Source organism: Lactuca virosa, chromosome 3 (assembly GCF_052849685.1).
Source record: "Lactuca virosa cultivar CGN04683 chromosome 3, Lactuca_virosa_CGN04683_v6, whole genome shotgun sequence".
Taxonomy (NCBI): Eukaryota; Viridiplantae; Streptophyta; class Magnoliopsida; order Asterales; family Asteraceae; genus Lactuca; species Lactuca virosa.
The window spans coordinates 280307909-280327037 of NC_136428.1; the positions used below are offsets into that span (position 1 = coordinate 280307909).

Consider the following 19129-nt stretch of genomic DNA (forward strand, 5'->3'; position numbering starts at 1 on the left):
AATTGTAACATCCAAAATTCTGGTATGTCCTGAAACCCTAAGAAATGATAAGTTTGCATAATTGGTCCCTTAAGTGCGATGGGCGTACTTAAGTGTACGCTTAGCGTACCGCATAAAAATGGTCGCGGGGAATTCAGGGTACGCCGGGCGTACCTTGAGTTACGCGGGGCGTACGCGCCAGGGACGCAAACCCTAATTTTTCCGGACTTGAGGCCTATTTAAACAACTTTAAGTCCCTTGGACTAAACCCTAGAGAGCCTCCACAGCCCTAGAACGTCCATATACTCCTGGTAACCTTGTGAGATCATTCTTAGGCCTTAAAGAGTGCATTTGTGGCCTTTTTGTGTGTATTTCAAGAAGAAGGGGTGGTCAAGCAAGCTTGGATCAAGAGGGTGCTTCAAGATCCTACACCAAAAGCATCTTGCAAAGCTTCTGGAGGTAAAAAGCTTGCATCTTTCCTTTCTAATCTTTAGATCTAGCTAGGGTTTTGGTGGTTTGTCCCTTTTATGAACTTTGGACCTCTTTTGTTGAGTTAAGCCTTCCCTTTTGATATGAAAGTCAGATCTGAGGTCCCCTGGTCATTTAGAAGTATAAAAATGGAAGCTTGATGAGAGTTGTGACCTCATGCTTGGGTAAAAGACCTTGAAAAGGTCTTAATGGGGTGGTTCGGAGTGTATGAGACATGCAAGGGCATAAAGTTGCCAACTTTATGCATTGGGACATCTTTTCAATCTTAGATCTAGCTTTTGGACGTGAGAGATTCGAGCATTAAGCACTTAATGGGAAAAGTGCTTAATACGATTGTACGTTGGGCGTAACTGTCTGTACGCAGCGTGTAGTCACTAGACCCTCAGTACGCTGCGCGTACCAGGGAGGTACGATGGGCGTACGCAGCTCAGATGGGCCCTAATCTGTTTTGGGCCTTTGAGCCTCATTTGGCTGATGAGCTTGTTTGGACTCTGTAAGATTGAGGCATTTTCATCTGTTTGGGCCAAGGACTTATTGGTTGGGCCTTATTGGGCCAAGGGGCCCATTAAGGATATTGGACTTGGATTTTGGGGTCCAATTTGCAAGAAAGGGGTAATTGGGCCTTGGGGGTAGAGTTTGAAGGTTGGGCCTTTCCTTGGGTAATTTAAGGTCTTATCATTGATTATATATTATTGTTATTATTCAGCTTGGTAGGTTGCAGATTATTGAGAGGGCAGTAATTGTATTCATTGGACGGAGGTGAGTCTTCTCACCATACCTATGGGTCTACTGCACCAAGGCCGACTCATTATGTGATCATGTTATGTGTGTGTTATTCATTTATGAATTGATATGTTGTGTGATATTATGTTGGTATGGAAGACCCCGGGGGGAGCCCGTGGCATTGGATATAAGACCATGTGGGGTAGCCCATGGCAGTCCTAGGTAAAGACCATGTGGGGTAGCCCATGACATTGGATGTAAGACCATGTGGGGTAGCCCATGGCGGTCCTAGGTAAAGACCATGTGGGGTAGCCCATGACACTCTTGTTGAATCATATTACATAGTTTCTGTGGCATGTTTATAGCTTATTTTTAGCTATCAGGATATATGTATGTGAATGTGTGTGGTATGCTCTGGGAAACTCACTAAGCATTTCGCTTACAGGTTGTTGATTTGTTTCAGGTACTTCTGAGCCTAAGGGCAAGGGCAAGGCGTGATGACGTGACGTGCACTCTATCTCTCTTTTGATGTGTTTGGGACCCTCTGATGTTTTAAAAAGGAAAACAATGAAGTAATGAATGTTGATTTGAAAATAAATGTTTTGGGATTTTATGGTTTAGGGGATTGGATTTGGTTTTAAAAGGAAAAAAAAATATAATGAAAATTTTCTTTGTAAAATTGGGTCGTTACACAAATACAATTTAATTTTCTATTAACTGCTTTTTTGTTTTATTTGATTACAAATTAAGTGAGAAGGTATTTCAGACTAAGAGAGGTTATATGCTTGGAAGAGGAATGATTGAAACAATGCAGCCAAGATTATGGGTACATGCACATGTCATTGATGCTTGGACTGATATTTTGAACTACGAAGAAAACCTTAAATCAAATTCTACAATGAATCGGTATTTCTTTGATACATCAATGGTGGTAAGTTAATTAAAAAATATATATCATGATAATGTTTATAATATAATAAATAAAATTTTCAATAGTTCTGAATAAGTAATAAAATTCACACAGTGAATCCCATTATAATTCACTGTGTGAATAATTTTAAATTTTAAATTTATCTTATTGTGAATTTAACAATTTACTCTTTAAAGTTTGATATATATTTAAATTTTTTTGCAGATACAGTTCATATTTGACAAAAATATCCCTTTCAATGAAAGATTTGATAAATTTGAGTCAAATATCAAAGATGCAATGAAAAAGGACAAAGAACTTCTGACATTTGAAAAAGTTCACTTGGTAATAAACTGTTCTTTTTGTTGAATATATTACATATTTTAAACAAAGTTGAACAATTTAAATTATTAAACAGGTGTTTTTACCAGTTCATCAAAAAATCACTTTTACATCATCTGCATAAACTTAGAGGAACCAACGGTTGATGTCATTGACAATAGGAATTCAGTTGCAAAGTTTTCTAGAGCTTATCGTGATGCACCTAATGAATTGGTAAGAATAGTAAATTTACATTATAAATATAAGTATTAATAGACTGATAATCTAAATAAAATAATAATTATAGAAAATGACAATTTCTTTTTTGCAGAAAATACTTTTTAGTAGGTACTTGATAAGGGTCAATCACAAATCAGCTTCAACTTTGGAGGGTGTTGAACCAGAAAGGGTGAACATGAATTGGCGCACGAGGGATAATCATGTTGAATGTGGAGTTTTTTGCATGCGTCATATGGAGACATATATGGGAGATAAAACAGTAAATTGGACATGTGGGTTGCCAAAAGAATCAAAACAACAACAAAGTGTGTTAAACGATTAACGCATTAAGTATTTGACAAAGATACTATTGAGTGACGCAAACACATACAGGTCAAAAATCATTGCACAAACAGCTAAGTTTGCAAAAAAGACTAATGAAGAAATAAAAGATTTGCTCAACAAGGGATGAGAAAAAGGGGGAGAAAGGATATAGTACTTCAAGGATTGGAAAAAGAAGTATAAAACTTAAAACTTAGTTTTCTATTCATAATTAGTATAAGTTTAGATGCACTTTAATTTCTTTAAGAACATATACATGCTTGTTATGTTACAATTTGATGTTAGTTTCTATATCAAATATAATGAACTTTACTAAATACTTAAAAGATGTTTATATTTTCATGTGAATGTCTACATGTATGGTATACAATTACATGTTTTATTAAAAATATGCTATTGGTGTGTGGGTGGGTGGGTGGGGGAATGATTATATTTCTACTTTGAATAAAGAATTGAAAATACATTGTCATTTCATATATTTACTTCATTTCTTAGGTCTAAATGATTAAATGTTAATGTAATAACAATACAATATATGTAGAAAATTTACATTGTTTATATGTTAACCTTGTGAAAATTTTATATGTCAGATTCACAATGTGAATTACAGTACATATTATAACATGTATATTTTATATGTGAGGTTCACAATGTGAATTATGGTACATATAGATCATTAGAACAATTAATAGTTGAGATTCACAATGTGAATTAAATTACATTAAGACAATCTTTAACATGAAAATTTTATATCTGAGATTAACAATAATATACATAAATTAAATCATTAGCATGAAATTTTTATTAGAAAAGATTCAAAAAACTAACAATAAAAAAATATCTTTAACCAAAAACAGTAAATTTGAAAAATATATATTTTATTATTAGAAATAAAGTCTAAAAAAATGAATATCAAAATTAACATCAATATTTCAACATTTCTATCCATTGAATGATCATTACAAAAATCAAATCTTATTTTAATAGTCTTAAAAAGAAAAAAATTAGAAACAATCAGCCTTCTGTAACATCAGATTCTAAATCAGACTTCTTTAACCTCAAAATGCAACTCCTAGCATCGTGATTTGGTTTATGACATAAACTGCACAACCTAGAACCCCTTTTAGATTTCTCAATCACTTTCTCTCTAGTGCTCTTGGTTCTTTTACCACTGGCCCATCCCTTGTTTCTGATCCCCTCTGGATTATGAATGTTGATAACATCAGGTACTGCGGCTCCAATAATTTTTTCAATGTGAACTAATCTACTCGAAGATGCCCTTGATGAGGTACATAAAGGAATATCACTATCAACCTCCTAAAGTTGCTTTATATATTTAGCCAACTCATCCTCATTATTTGCTATCTTGCTAATGGACAAACGAAGAATAGCATACGCATCTTGAATCAAACATTCATTTTTACTGCCTTTATGAGGATATGAGTACTTTTTTCTCAACAATCCATCAGCTATGATATCTTTTCCCCATCTCCTCAAAATGAAATTTGATGGAATTTCATCATACTTTTTCATATTTAATATGAAAAACATATGACGACATAACAATCCTTCCTAAACAAAAAACATGCAGCTGCAACTGATGCTAATGCTATCACCCCTTCTACTAAATACAACCTACAAAATTATCATTAATAAACAAATTAATATGTGAATAAGAAATTCTATCTCATACCATTCGATAAAAATTATACAAATTAACATCGATTCACATTATTAATCAAAGTGACATTAGAAATCATAATACTATAATATAAATATGTAGTTAAAATCAAATTAAAAAAAAAAGATACATATTCCATACTAATCTAATGAAAAGTACAAACCAATTTATAACTCTATAAAAAATTCACACTGTGAATTAGCAAAACATCCTACATTCACAGTGTGAATTTTTAAACTACATTTTATATTTAATAAACTGTATTAGGACAAAGAGACATACCTTGTAACGAATATTAGGACAATGAGAAGGAAGACTATTTCGATAAAAATCATCAGAATCTTCATCTTCATTCACATTTTTATCAATCAACCTTTTTTTCTTCTTATCTCTCAAAACATAAACTTCACTTTCATCTTCAATAACTACATATTCTTAAACACAATAAAACACAGATTTGTATAACTCTTTCTGAATGTCCAAGAAAATATTATGTGTATAAATTTCTGATGCATGCTTTTCAATAGCCAAAGGAGTCCTTTAGCTTGGGGGTAGTAGTTGTGGATTGATAATCTAATAACGATTGATGATGCCTTTGCTTCTCCATTGCACTATCAAACGACATCATGAACTTCACCAAATTTGATTTATGATGCAAAAAATGTGAGAAAGCATAATTCAGACTCTCTGATCTTGAAGTAGTTCGCATCAAACAAGTTAGTTCAAGATCTCTCATAAAAGCCGGAATCCATAAATCCCTTATTTTAAAAACAGACCTTACCCAGTCATTTTCTTTTAGATGAAACTTATCTAACATTGTTGACGACAAACTTTCAAAATCTTGTGGAGAACATTGAAGATTCTATATTATCAAAAAATGTCTTCTGGAAGTCTGGATGGCTATAAACATCGATAGGAATCTAAAAAAAAGAAACACATAAGAATCATTACATATGTTGAATATTTGATGTAATTCATAGTAACATAACATTTGGTTAACATTATGAATTCACAGTGTGATTTATGATTTAGATTTGTTCCTTTCATCATATGTAAATTTACATTGTGAATTCACAATGTGCTTTATGATATATATGGTTATAAACATATATAGGAATCAAGAAACAAAGAATATACCTTTTCCTCAAGTTTTTGAGTGATGTGCCACATGCATAGTCTATGATTCGATTCAGGAAAAACAAAATTAACAGCTTTCTTCATTGATGAATCCTGATCTGTTACAATCATCATGGGTGGCTTGACAAATGCTTTACGAAACACTTCAAGCAACTACACATATGCATCTGCTGTCTCACAAGCTAGTAAACCAGCAGCAAAAGTAACACAACGCATGTGGTAGTCAACTCCAGTAAAAAGAACAAATACCATAAAATACATGAATATTTGTTTGATAAGTATTATTAAAAAGAACAAATACCATAAAAAGAACAAATAAGGATTAGGAATTACTTGTTTGTTTGATAAGTAGCATCAAAAGATAGTACATCTCCAAATTCCTTATAGTTGGCTTTCGAAGTATCATCAGCCCAAAAAAGTCCAGTAAGATGATCATCAACATCTTTTTGGACCTCAAATGAAAAATTAGAGAAACACAATTTTCTGTTTGTCAATATATCCACAACCATTTGGGAATCTTTGACACCAATTTTAGAATTCAAATCTTTATGAAATTTTTTAAAGTCAACTGCAGTCCCTCCCCTAGAATAAAAGCCACCCTTCATACTCCTCACCAAGTTATAAGCTTTTGAAGCACCAATGTTACAAGTATCAACCTTATGTATAAAGGATTCATCAAGAAAATCCATTGTCATATTAATCCTTAATAAGTGCAACTGATCTTGAGTAACAAGTTCATGGTTGTGATCTTCAACAAACACATAAATGTAGAACATTAAAGAACATCAGAGATTCTTGAACTTTGAAACAGCAGGGCATCCGTTCTTCTTAGAAGAAGTTCTCAATCTCTTAACATCTGAAAATTTAACATTAATATTTTCATTCTTGAATGACTCCGTGAAACCAGATCTACTACATGTCGAATATCTAATACGAATTGTGCCATCATTGTATCTTTTTTGACTTGACATATTCACATCAAAACCATATTCTTGACCATAAGTCTTGTAAAAGTCAAGACTAATGTCCAACGAATCAAACAGCAATCCTTTGAAAGGCTTCTTATGTATCAACTTATCATAAGGAACAAGCTTAAAAGTTTCAATATTGTAGAGCTCAAAATAAAAACTATAACGAGAATTACTTCTATTTGAATGATCAATATTCATACTTGAAGATGATTGATCATAAACTGCAAAACCAAACAAAACATCTATTTTATTACATTATATATAAAATGTGAAATTTATATTAAGAAAAAAAAACTTACGTGATTGTTCATTAATAATTGAATGCAAATATGAACAAGAATTACTGCTATTTGAATGATCAATATTCATATTTGAAGATAATTGATCATGAACTGCAAAACCAAAAAAAACATCTATTTTATTACATTATATAGAAAATGTGAAATTTATATAAAGAAAAAAAAACTTACGTGATTGTTCATTAATAGTTGAATGCAAATCCGAACAAGAATTCAGAGAACTCATAATGAATCGTCGGTAACCTGGAGTTTATATACAGATTAGAAATTTAGAATTGATAATTATACAAAAAAGGAAACAAATAAACAAGATAATCACAAAACTTTAAAATATATGCACAAGATAAGATAAGATTCTCAAAATCACTAAAAGTTTGGAAAAAACTTAAATGTCAGAAGATGCACAAGATATAATTGATTATCTAAATGTCGAATATGCATTACAGACGAATGATTACAGAAACGATTGAATGAAAAACAGTAACATCAAACAAATATTTAACATACGGCATAAAATTAGCAAATTAACAATAAAAACATAACAATTTAAAGATTAAACGGTAAAATCAAGAGAATTTGACAATCAGACGATTACAATAACAATAAAAATAATATTGATAAACAATGCATCAGAAGAAAAACGGTAAAATCAAAGTCCATAATTGACCTAATAATCATAAACGAAAGATGAATAGATGTTAAAAATACCTGATTATTAGCTGAAATCTGAAGAAAATATTAGTAAATTGGATGAAAAAGGTTGAGATTTCGAAGAACATGTGAGATTTTGGATCGATCAGTGTTAGAAGACGAAGGACAGTAACCGAAGACGCTAACGGAGACAAACATGAATATTAAATGAGACGCTGAACTTACCAAAATGCCCCTCCGTGTTTTTTTTGGTTAATTAAGGATTAATGGCCAAGATTAAAAGAAAATAGATGGTTAAGATGGGTTCCTTGGTTCTTTGATCCATATTGGTTTTCTATTGAACTTTTATATATATATATATATATATATATATATATATATATATATATATATATATATATATATATATATATATATATAGGGGTGAGATCGGTTGAGAACTCATAGTTTCCCGAGAACCTGAGAACTAAAGGTGGAGCGTTAGATCAAAATTAACTCATTAAGGGCATGATCGTAATCTTAATGATCTCATTTAATGTTTATTTTTTTGTGTTATTGGACAAAATTAACATAATAAATCAAATTTCAGATTTTTTTTAATAATTTATTTTTTAAATGGAGTTTTTTTTAATTTTTTTTCAAAAAACATGAATTTAAAAAAAAATGAAAAAATGTAATTTTTTAAAAGAACTGCACAATTTTTCAAAAAAAAAACCGCTTTTTTAAAAATAAAAAAAAACATCATTTTTTTTCAAAAAAAAAAGACTGCAGTTTTTTATAAAAAAAACTTGCATTTTTTTCAAAAAAAATAACTGTAATCTTTTCAAAAAAAAACTCCAATTTTTTTTTAAAAAAAACTGCATTTTTTTTTCAAAAAAAAAAACTCCAATTTTTTCAAAAAAAAACCTGCAATTTTTTTATAAAAAAACTGCATTTTTTTCAAATAAAACTGCAAATTTTTTTTAAAAAAAAACCTAGAATATTTAAAAAATAACCTAACTTTTCAAATGCATATATATGTATATTTCTTATACTATAATATTCGTAAGTAAATTATAAAAGATCTTATTTTTATTAATCAATCTATAAATATATTAATACAAGTATTTTGTTCGATACAAAATAATATATAAAAAATAAAAAAAGCTACAAAGATTCACAATGTTATCATTTCTTCATGTCAAGATTTCTATATTTTCTTCAATTTATCACTTTTCACCTCTTCAATATTTTCCACAAATTCTTCCAAATCTACAAAAAACTTAAAAAAAAATTGATTAATGCAAGAACACTCCCAAAAATGCATATGTATATATCATGTAAGATTCACATGTGATAATATCATGTAAGATTCACATGTGATAATATCATGTAAGATTCACATTGGATTATATAATGTGATATTCACATGTAATTGTATATTTTAATATTCAAATGTGAAATTAACAAGAAAAATTAAAAAGATAACAAAATGCAAGTATGCATATAGACGTAATTTATATGTGATTCACTTGTGATTTACGTGTGAATCACATGTAATTCATATGTGATTCACTTCATGTGATTCATATGTAAATTACATATGATTTACATGTGAATCACCTTTACTTCACTTGTGATTTACATGTGAATCACATGTAATTCACGTGTGATTCATATGTGATTTACAAGTGAATTAAATGTGATTCTTATGTGAATTACATTCACTTATGATTTACATGTGAATTACATGTAATTTATATGTGATTTACATGTGAATCACATGTGATTCATATGTGAATTACATGTGATTTACATGTGAATCACATTTAATTCACTTGTGATTTACATGTGAATCACATGTAATTCACATGTGATTTACAAGTGAATTAAATATGATTCATATGTGAATTACATTAACTTGTGATTTACATGTGAATCACATGTGATTCATATGTGAATTAAATGTGATTTACATGTGAATCACATTTAATTCACATTTAATTTACTTATGATTTAAATGTGATTCATATGTAATTTACAAGTGAATTAAATGCGATTCATATGTGAATTACATGTGAATCACATGTAATTTATGATTCACTTGTGATTTACATGTGAATCACTACACATTTATAGTCTTGCTTCCAATTAATTACTAAAATATTATGCCAATTCACACAAATCACATATGATTTGTAATTGATTATTGCCATTGACCAATTAATTACTACATACTTATAGCCCTGATGCATCTTGTAGTGGTTGACCATCCACCATGAGTATAGACACCTTCTTGTATTAAGACCCTTTGATTTCTTTCTTACTAAATAGATTCACCTACACAAAATCAAATGAATATCAACATGAACGGTCAATAATAAGGTCTGCACAAATTCAACTTTTACCAACAAAACATATTGACTTTTATGGATGTTGTGCACTTATTCACCAAAACCACTAAAATTTTATCCCATCCATGCCCTATACAAATGGCTAAAGCACAATGATACACATCATAGGCTATAGCTTAGAAAAATGATAAAGCAGCTAGATTTTTCTTGACATTAAATAAATCACACCTACAAACTAAACCTAAATCCATATCATAAAATCCACTGACAGAAATAATAAGTCAATAAAAAAACATTTCATCAAAATCTAGAATGAGAGGATTTGAGATGAAGATCAAGTCATAAAACATAGTTGAATTATTGTAGTTAAAAACAAATATGTTCATTTATACTTAGAGTTTTTTTCTTGAATAGTAAACAATTAAACATTATATTATCACATTACAACAATACTACAAATTAAAAGACAACAGGTTAATAGCTTTGCGCTAGTTTAAGCACCCACAAGTTAGGACATTTAATAGTAAAAAAGTTAAATATTTATTTATATCATGGTATTAAAAATCGTATGGATCACATTTGATTAGTAAAAAAGAGAATAATATATTTAATTGTAAAGGAAAATTGAGCTAGATTCCTAAGTTACCAATATCAAATATCAATAACTCTGTTGAATTTCATAGAAAAATCTATTCAACGAGGCCGGAAAAAAGTTCATTTATACTTATGTGATTAAAAAAGCAATCAAAAACTCAACATACTGATATTTAAAATACACAAATATAACTGAGATCAATTATTGATTGACTTACCAGTAGACACAAAATTGCAGTTGTCAATTTGTCGCTTTCTGATAGAATCTGAAATTGCCTTAACGCCATCAATTAATCTTACCGGAGAAGTTGAGGCGAATTGATCGATGAAGGTAAAACGAACAGAGAGAAAATCCTACAGTTTCAGTTACAAAATGGCGACGTTAGGTTGAATCGATTCCAGATCTACGGAATTCGATTTTAGAACAAAACTTGATGAATCTCCAATGACGCCGATTTCATATACACAATGGAGGAGACGTGAACAAGAAGAAGATGCCTTTGGCAGCGAGGAATTTATATAGAAGGCGGAGATGTAATCGGTTGCGGACTGTAAGGTGAGTCGATGGTGTAGGTTTTTGGGGGAGATGGTGGGAAGATGTAAGTGATAGCCACAGAGATTTAATCGAGAGAAAACAATATATATTTTTATCAGATATTGTAATTTAGGATATTATTCAATTAAATATGTGTTTCCCATGATGCCCTTGTCCTTTTAAATTAAGATACCCCCGTCCTTATATATTTCTATTTATTTACAAAAATGCCACAAGTGATCACGGTCATCCGTTTTTTTGATCTAACGTTCCACCTTTTGTTCTCGGGTTCTCGGGAAATTTTGAGTTCTCAAATGATCCTTCCTCTATATATATATATATATATATATATATATATATATATATATATATATATATATATATATATATATATATATATATATATAGGGTGAATACTAAAAAATAAGTGAGGATTACGATGACAAATCATTGTCGTAAGATTGTAAAAACAAAATGTGAAGATTTGATTTTATTTATCGTCAAAATCTCGCGAGATGATATGACGCTTTTGTAAATATATGCGAGATTTTGGTATTTTCCAGCAAATGTTAATTGTTTGGAGGTTAAATAGGTAAAAGAAAAAAGGAAAAAAAATTTTCCTCCCCCCAAACGTGTACATCCCCCCTCCCCCATCTTTTTCTTTATCTTTCTCTCTCTCCCTCATTCAAAAATAATATGTATGAAGAATATTATGATCTTTAATACTTTTACTATTTAAAACTTTTATAATTGTTAAAAACAAAATTGCAAAAATGGTCCCTTTGGTATGCATTTTTTTGGGGTTTTAGTCCAAACCTCGACTTTTTTGGATTAGTAGTCATTTTGAGCTAGTTTACATGCAGTTTTGGTCCCTCAGTAAACTGAAATGACTGTAATACCCTTGGGGTATTTATTTTACATTTTTCTTTGATTTTTTTAAATATAATATCTATTTATTTATTTTAATAATAAAAAGGGCCCACTTCTCTCTCTCTCTCTCTCTCTCTCTCTCTCTCTCGTTCATACTTCACCGGACCAACATTCCCCTTCCTTCTTCTTCACTTACAACTAAGAACCACCGCATCCGTCCACCGGAGCAGCTCCCTCCGCCACTCCACGCTGCCATGGTAAAAACCCACCACCACCGTGTTTATTTTGTCGAGTACAACAACCCTAAACATCCTCCAAACATCCTCGACCCTTAATCCTTCCTCCCATCGTGTCTCACGCGTCGACCTCGCCGGAAGAAATGAACAGAAGCAGCGGGAGTCGCCGAAGCGAGCACCACCGTCTGCCACCGTCGTTCTCAGCCCTCCCCCTGTCGTGACCCACTGCTTCGACCGCCTTCCTTCTTTCTACCGAGGTAAATCACAGTAGCCGCCACCTCCTTCATTGTGTCGGCTCTTAGGTCTTTCATAAGCTCCACCATTTGACACTTGTTGGAACCACTACCAAGATTTTCCAATAAACAACATTATATACAAAAACAACTTCAAACCCACAAATTAAAGTCCATCAATGTACCTAGAATGAAATCGGGGATGCGAGGGCCAAATCGGAGACCAAATATACAGATGTAGGTATACAAAAAAATACAGATGTAGGTACACCAAGAAATTAAAACCCAGAAATTGATAGAGAGACGGGAATGAGTCTGATAAACAATCATCAATATGTAGAGCTAGGGTTGTAAGGCAGATAATGATAGTTTCTGGGGCAGACACGGTGATTTCTTCCATCTTGATTTTCTTTTTGTTGAAACAAGGTCTGTTAAAAGAAAATAGAAAAGGATGAAGGTGGAAGAAGGAAGAAGATGAAAGAAGGAAGAAGATGGTGGTTATGGAAATTGGGTTTGTTTCTTTTTCTGGAGAGAGAGAGAGGTGGGCCCGATTTTTTATTTAATGATAATAATAACTTTAAAAAATAAAAGAAAAATGAAAACTAAATTCATTAAGGGTATAATAGTCTTTTTAGTTTGGACAGAGACCAAAACTGCATGTAAACTAGCTCAAAAGGACCACTAATCCAAAAAAACCGAGGTTTGGACTAAAATCCCAAAAAAATGCATACCACAGAGACCATTTTTGCAATTTTGTCTTGTTAAAAACTAGTGAAGATTTCCCCTTTTGTGGGGGTTGAAAGCCATGAAGTGTTTGCAAAGGGATTGAGTCCTTTCTGGGCTAACCTCAAACCAGGTTACTAATACTCCAATACTTTATACAAAATCAACATCATTCTCACAAATAGCTAAGAAACATTAATTAAAAAGGGTTGTAAATAATAATTAAAACATAATACAATATGTAATAATAATTAAAACATAATACAATATGTTGCCTCTGATGATTTGTCTTTGAAGCCCAACAACACCAGAGTTATCCAAAACACAAATTCTGATCATGGCATCAGCTGACAGCTTAATATCTGGTCCAAAGCATAATGTCCCTATTCGCAAAGTTTGCTAGAATTATTCTACTACGACTATTGTAAAAAAAAAAAAAAAATCAACATGTTATAAGCACTAAACGCAAAGGGTAAAACGGTCATTTACCAAAAATTACAACTTCATCTATGGGATTGGCAGCCATCAAGCACTAGACTGAAAACCTATGTTTCCATGATAAAACAGCATGACCTCAGGCGGTGGATGATGAAATCGATTTTAATTCATATTATAAAAATGATTATAGATAGATAAATTTAGCTGAGTACTATTTAGATGGAACAGGTGCATGTTGAGAATTTTTTTAACGAATTATATTTTATTATTATTTGAGTAATTAGTTTGAGATAATTAATTCCAAAGTAACATATTTCATAGATAATTAATTGTTTAACAAACATGAAGACATAAAAACTAAAAAGAAATAATCATGGTTCATATTGTACCAGTCTTTTGCTCATTTCTGTTTCTACAAGTACAGGAAGAAGCTTTTCTATTTCTATTTGTGATAAATGCGTTCACTGTGAGTAATCAGTTCGAAATACGAAGAAGAAAATTTTCAAAGAACGTGGCAACAACACATAAAAGCAGAAAAAAGAATGGAGCAGTGTCACTCATGGAAGAATTCGATTGAAAAATAAATGAGAAATTAGGATAATTTTTGTGCAAAGAGATGAATAACATACCACAACGCGAATGGGAAATTGCAACAGGTGATCGACCTTGCTAAATTCTCTGTCAAAACATAATCGAAATCGGTTTTCTAGTAATATCAAAGACTTGAATTTTGACCTTTAAATGCTTCGATTTGAAAACTGGAACTTCGACACTGAGACTTATTTTCAACTTGAAAATTCTTGAATCATTATTGAAACATCCATTAAAACAGCAGAAACAACATCAAAGATATGAAATTTCCACTACTTCGATATCAGGCTTCCTTAAATTTTAACCCTAACATCGAATACTTCTTTGAGTTTTTCTGTTTGACCCAAATTGCATCCAAACCAATCTTTCGACCATTAGCATATAAAGCCTCAAACTTTCGTGTATGATAATGGAACTAAAATCAAATTCCATCAATTTCGACTCCAGTCCTTCGATTTCCTTATCCAATCGATCACAACCCATCATCAAAAGTCCAAACTATAGATCTCCAGCCATTCGACTCAAACCCATCTTTCACTTTTTCTTTCGTAGTTTGAACTCAATACTTCCAGATCACAATCAATCACACTTCTCAGAGCTTTCAACAAACATCAAAATTCCTTAATTCACTACTTTTTCAGATCAAAATTTAACTAATTAACAAATTCATCACCATCTTCATCTGTTCTTGAGTGTTCATCACCAAGAATCACTCTAAATATCATCTTCTTCAATCACAATCATCAATATCCAATACAAATCGATATTCGATTAAATTTAATATCACATTCAATCATTAACAAAAGAAGATTCTATCAACATGAATTAATCGGTGAAGAAGATCGATTGAAATCAAGAATTTTGAAAAAACTTCAAAATAAAATCGATATAGATGAACAAATCGGTATAGAAGAGATATCACAAGGAATGAATCGAGATGAACAACTTCGATCATATGAAATTTTGATCTAGATATAAAGAAGAAACAATTCTACTTCTGAACTTCTCAATAGAAAACTCATAGGCGATGTGAAAAAGAAATACGGATGAAAAAGAAATTAGGAATAAATGATTTCACATCTTAGAACAGTAAACGAACTGTACTTAAGTTGATGAACAGTAACATATTCCGATTTTTGTATTCGGCTTACATTGAATGAACTGTAATCTCACGTGATTTTGGGTTAGATTTGGTTCGAATCAACAGTAGCAGATTGAAATTTTGGGCTAATTAGATTTTATGAAAAAGATTTGGCTAGATCAAAAATAATAGGATGAACAAAATCCTCACTAATAAATGAAAGTTTTTTTTTTGCCATTAGTCAAATTCTCAAGAGTTTTGCCACATGTAATTTTGTGAGAGTTTTAGAAATATTATTTTCCACTTGTCATTTTTTGGGAATTTCCATTTTTTTAAAAATAAAATTCCACAAAATTCTAATGAGTTTTATAAGGAAAAAGAATCATTCTATTAATTTGATAATAAAGTCTCATAAATGTTCTAAAGAATATTTGATTTCTTTTATAAATGTTTCAAAAGATTACATTATGTTATGTAAAAATATTATTTTATAAAATATTTAATGTTTAATTATTTATATTAAATTTTTATTTTTAATAAACCCGTGTAGTATACGGGTCTCACACCTAGTTTTGAAATAAAAGCAAATAGATCCAATTGAGTCAAAATGATCAAAGACGATTTCAAACACACGATTCTAGGAAAATTTTGATAGATTTTGAATAACAAAGATAATTGGATCAACAAATATTGAATTGAAAGAAAAAAGATCCAATGGAGAGACTCACCATGAAATTCGAATATTCGAGTCGATTACACACCAAAAATATTGCCATCTAGGAACGTTGATCTTGAAAAAGTTCTTAAACCTTCAAGATTAAGCTCTGATACCACATGTAGGATCCCAATGAAGATGACAAATGCCGAATTGAAGAATCAAGGCATAATCACAAGACCCAGTTTAAATATTAATCACAATCTGTATAGATATTGAGGAAAGTACAAAAAAATGTAGAAGCATGTGCTTGCTTACTATATTACTCTCTCTCTCTCTCTCTCTATCTCTCTCTCTCTCTAAAGCTAATCTAGAAATTTATACATTGGGAACTCTCTGAACCTATACAATGATACTAAGACTAGTATTTATAGGCTAGCTCAACCCAAAAAACTATATCAAAAGGGGTAAGCCTAAGACACCATCCAATGAAGAGCTTTGCACCCTAACAGTGCTGTTATCAGTTAGTGGATCGGGGGTAAGCCCGAGTGCTGTTATCAGTTAGTGGATCGGGGGTAAGCTCGAGTGTTGTTAGTGGTTAGCGGATTGGTGGAAAATCCAAGCAAGGTTAATGGTTGACAGAGTAATTGAGTCAAGTGAGTGCTTGGTCTAGTCTAGTATGCGATCGATTGATTTTCATTCGAGTTTCATCAGCTCATGTTTATGCATGGTTAGCGATGATGGAAGTCGACCGTGGGGTTCATGGTCTATTGTCCCGTAGGGCGGCATCTGGCCAGGAAGATCTCAGACCAATCAAATATGTGGAATTCAGACAACATAGTTGATGTGAAGGTTAGTTAGTCTCATTTATTGGGCGTTGCTAGAATTTTTGCTTGTGCGTTGGTATGCGATGTTGTCGGCTATGACATGGGTGGTGCTTTCCTTTATTTGGCTTTTCAATAGGCGGCACAAGGTCAGGAGGACTTGGTTAGGTCAGGTTTGTGAGTATTGGTCAGCTTGGGTGACAATTGGGATGGATCTGTCTACCTGAAGGTTGTGTAAGATTTCGGGATCTGCAGGTTTCAGATAAAGGGGTGGGTCCTTTCCGTTATGGATTAAGGAGGTTATGTGAAGACGTTTTCTTTAGGTCGCATGGTATCAAAAAATTTAGGGTTGGTAGAATTGTTGGGAGATGGTCGACTGTTTTGTAACGCCCGTAGATCCGGGCTAGTCAATTTAGAGATAATAGGGGTCGAAAATGACTTTTAGACAAAAGCTTATTTAGAATAAATATACTTAACCAAGTTGTAGAATATGTCTCAAGGGTTCCGTACATATAAAGAACGCCGAAATCCGAGTTATAACGAAGAAGTTATGGCCCGTCGAAGTTTTTCGGCAAAACCGGCACGACACCGGGAGATGTAAATAGTGAATTTACGATAGAGGACTTTTTAGCCTTAGTGATCTAAACAAAAGTTGTAGTATACGTTAAACCGAGAACATACAAAAAAAGAACGCCCAAATCTGACTTCGTATGAGGAAGTTATGAATTTTCTAAGATTTGGCATAGCAGTGCACGACCCGAAACTCGAATTTTAGTTCGAGCGGTTTTTGACCTACGCAACTTAAATGAGAGTTTAAGATCTCATTAATAGGAACTCAACGATAAAAAGACAGACGAAAACGGAGTCCGTATGAAGGAGTTACGGATTCTTCGCGGTCATTTAACAGTCTAATCTCCTCTTACTGTTAAATTTAAGATCGGTCGAAAATTAGCCGACGGAGTCTAAATGAAAGTTGTAGATATTGTTTTTACCTATGCGTGGATATAAAGAACGTCGAAAACGAAGCTCGTATGTGAAAGTTACGGGGTTTAGAAGTCGGCAGGGTGCTGTGCGAAGTCGGATGACGTGGCTGAATATGGGCCAAGGCTTTCTCCCCAAGGCAAGCCACCAGATGGTGACACCTGGCCATGGACTCGATGAGTAGGACCTCCTACTCGGCGAGTAGAGCAGGCTTCCAGCCTATAAATAGAGGTGTCGGGTTCCCTCATTCTTTACACCTTCCTAACTTCACTTTCTCTCTCTACTTTCTCTCTCTAAGCCCCCAAAACCCCCCCTAAGCCTAGGTAAACCCCCTAGCACCCGAAGGAATCCCCGAGGCTCCCGAGGCTCCCGAAGCCCTGAGAAAATAGCCTTTCGGCTCGGGAACGCTGCTCCGGCGAAGCCCGATTTTCGAGAAAACCCGTTGTAAGTGAGCTACGCCTAACCTATCTTTAGTATAGTTTATGTTTCAATATAGTAATGTTATTAGGAACTTATAATGAATATTTGGGCTATTATTATGAGTTATATAAGTGTCGTTATAATATCTTTTTAACCACTAGCGGTATGGGGAATCTGGTTTGGAGGGCCGCTTGGGTTGCTGGATTCAGAAGTGTTATATGCCAAAATGATACTACCCTCCGGTATTTCATGTCTGGCCCTTGTTTGTACATAGTGGGTGAAGAGCATTGTTTAACGCTTATATAGTAGTAATAATAGCAAGACTATTAATTAGTCTCGTCAAATATTAGACTAAACTCTAGTGGTAATGATAATAGGTTTTGTCCGAAGGAAATTGTTTTAAGATTAACAAAGCGCTGTCCGAGTACCGAGTCACCACCTTTTCAAGTGAGTGCATAGTTACTTTCATCTTACACATAGATATGAAGTATTTAATATAAATTACATGCTATGTGTGCATATTTTCTGTATACTTGCCGTCTATGCTGGGTGAAAGATTTTTATACATGTTTTAAATGATTTAAACTGTATATGTATTTTATATCTACAAAATGTGTTGGGTAAAACATGGGTAGATGAAATAGTTGCTGTGTGACAGAAACAAAATGATGAGAGGTGATATAGACCATGAATTAAGGGTGAGAGGTGAACCATGAGAGAAGCCTTTTACCCAAGTGTTGGCCCCGTCATCTAGTAGAGTATGGATGACAACCACAGACTATTCTAGACAGTCCAGTGGAACACTAGCAGGCTCGCAACCTGTAGGTGTTATTTGAACTGTGTATTCACCAGTTGTACTCTAAAAACCCATTGACATGTATTGCGAGTGGATT

The 19129-nt window shown here is 32.5% G+C and overlaps 1 protein-coding gene and 1 long non-coding RNA gene across 2 annotated transcripts; both read right to left on the minus strand.

Moving 5' to 3' along the window:
• Nucleotides 1–6130: 6130 nt before the first annotated feature.
• LOC145164626 (protein FAR1-RELATED SEQUENCE 5-like) lies at nt 6131–6490 on the minus strand. The gene has a single exon (XM_079083333.1). The coding sequence runs from the start codon at nt 6488–6490 to the stop codon at nt 6131–6133; it is 360 nt and encodes a 119-aa protein (XP_078939459.1).
• A 6905-nt stretch (nt 6491–13395) lies between these two features.
• Nucleotides 13396–15464, minus strand: LOC145162971 (uncharacterized). The gene is made up of 3 exons (XR_013739474.1): nt 14314–15464; nt 13736–13791; nt 13396–13629 (listed from the first exon to the last, which is right to left on the minus strand). It is a non-coding gene; the product is annotated as an uncharacterized LOC145162971 (long non-coding RNA).
• Between the last annotated feature and the right edge of the window lie 3665 nt (nt 15465–19129).

Coding starts and splice junctions, on each gene's coding strand:
- LOC145164626 (XM_079083333.1), bottom strand. CDS start 6,490: ATGGATTTTCTTGATGAATCCTTTATACATAAGGTTGATACTTGTAAC.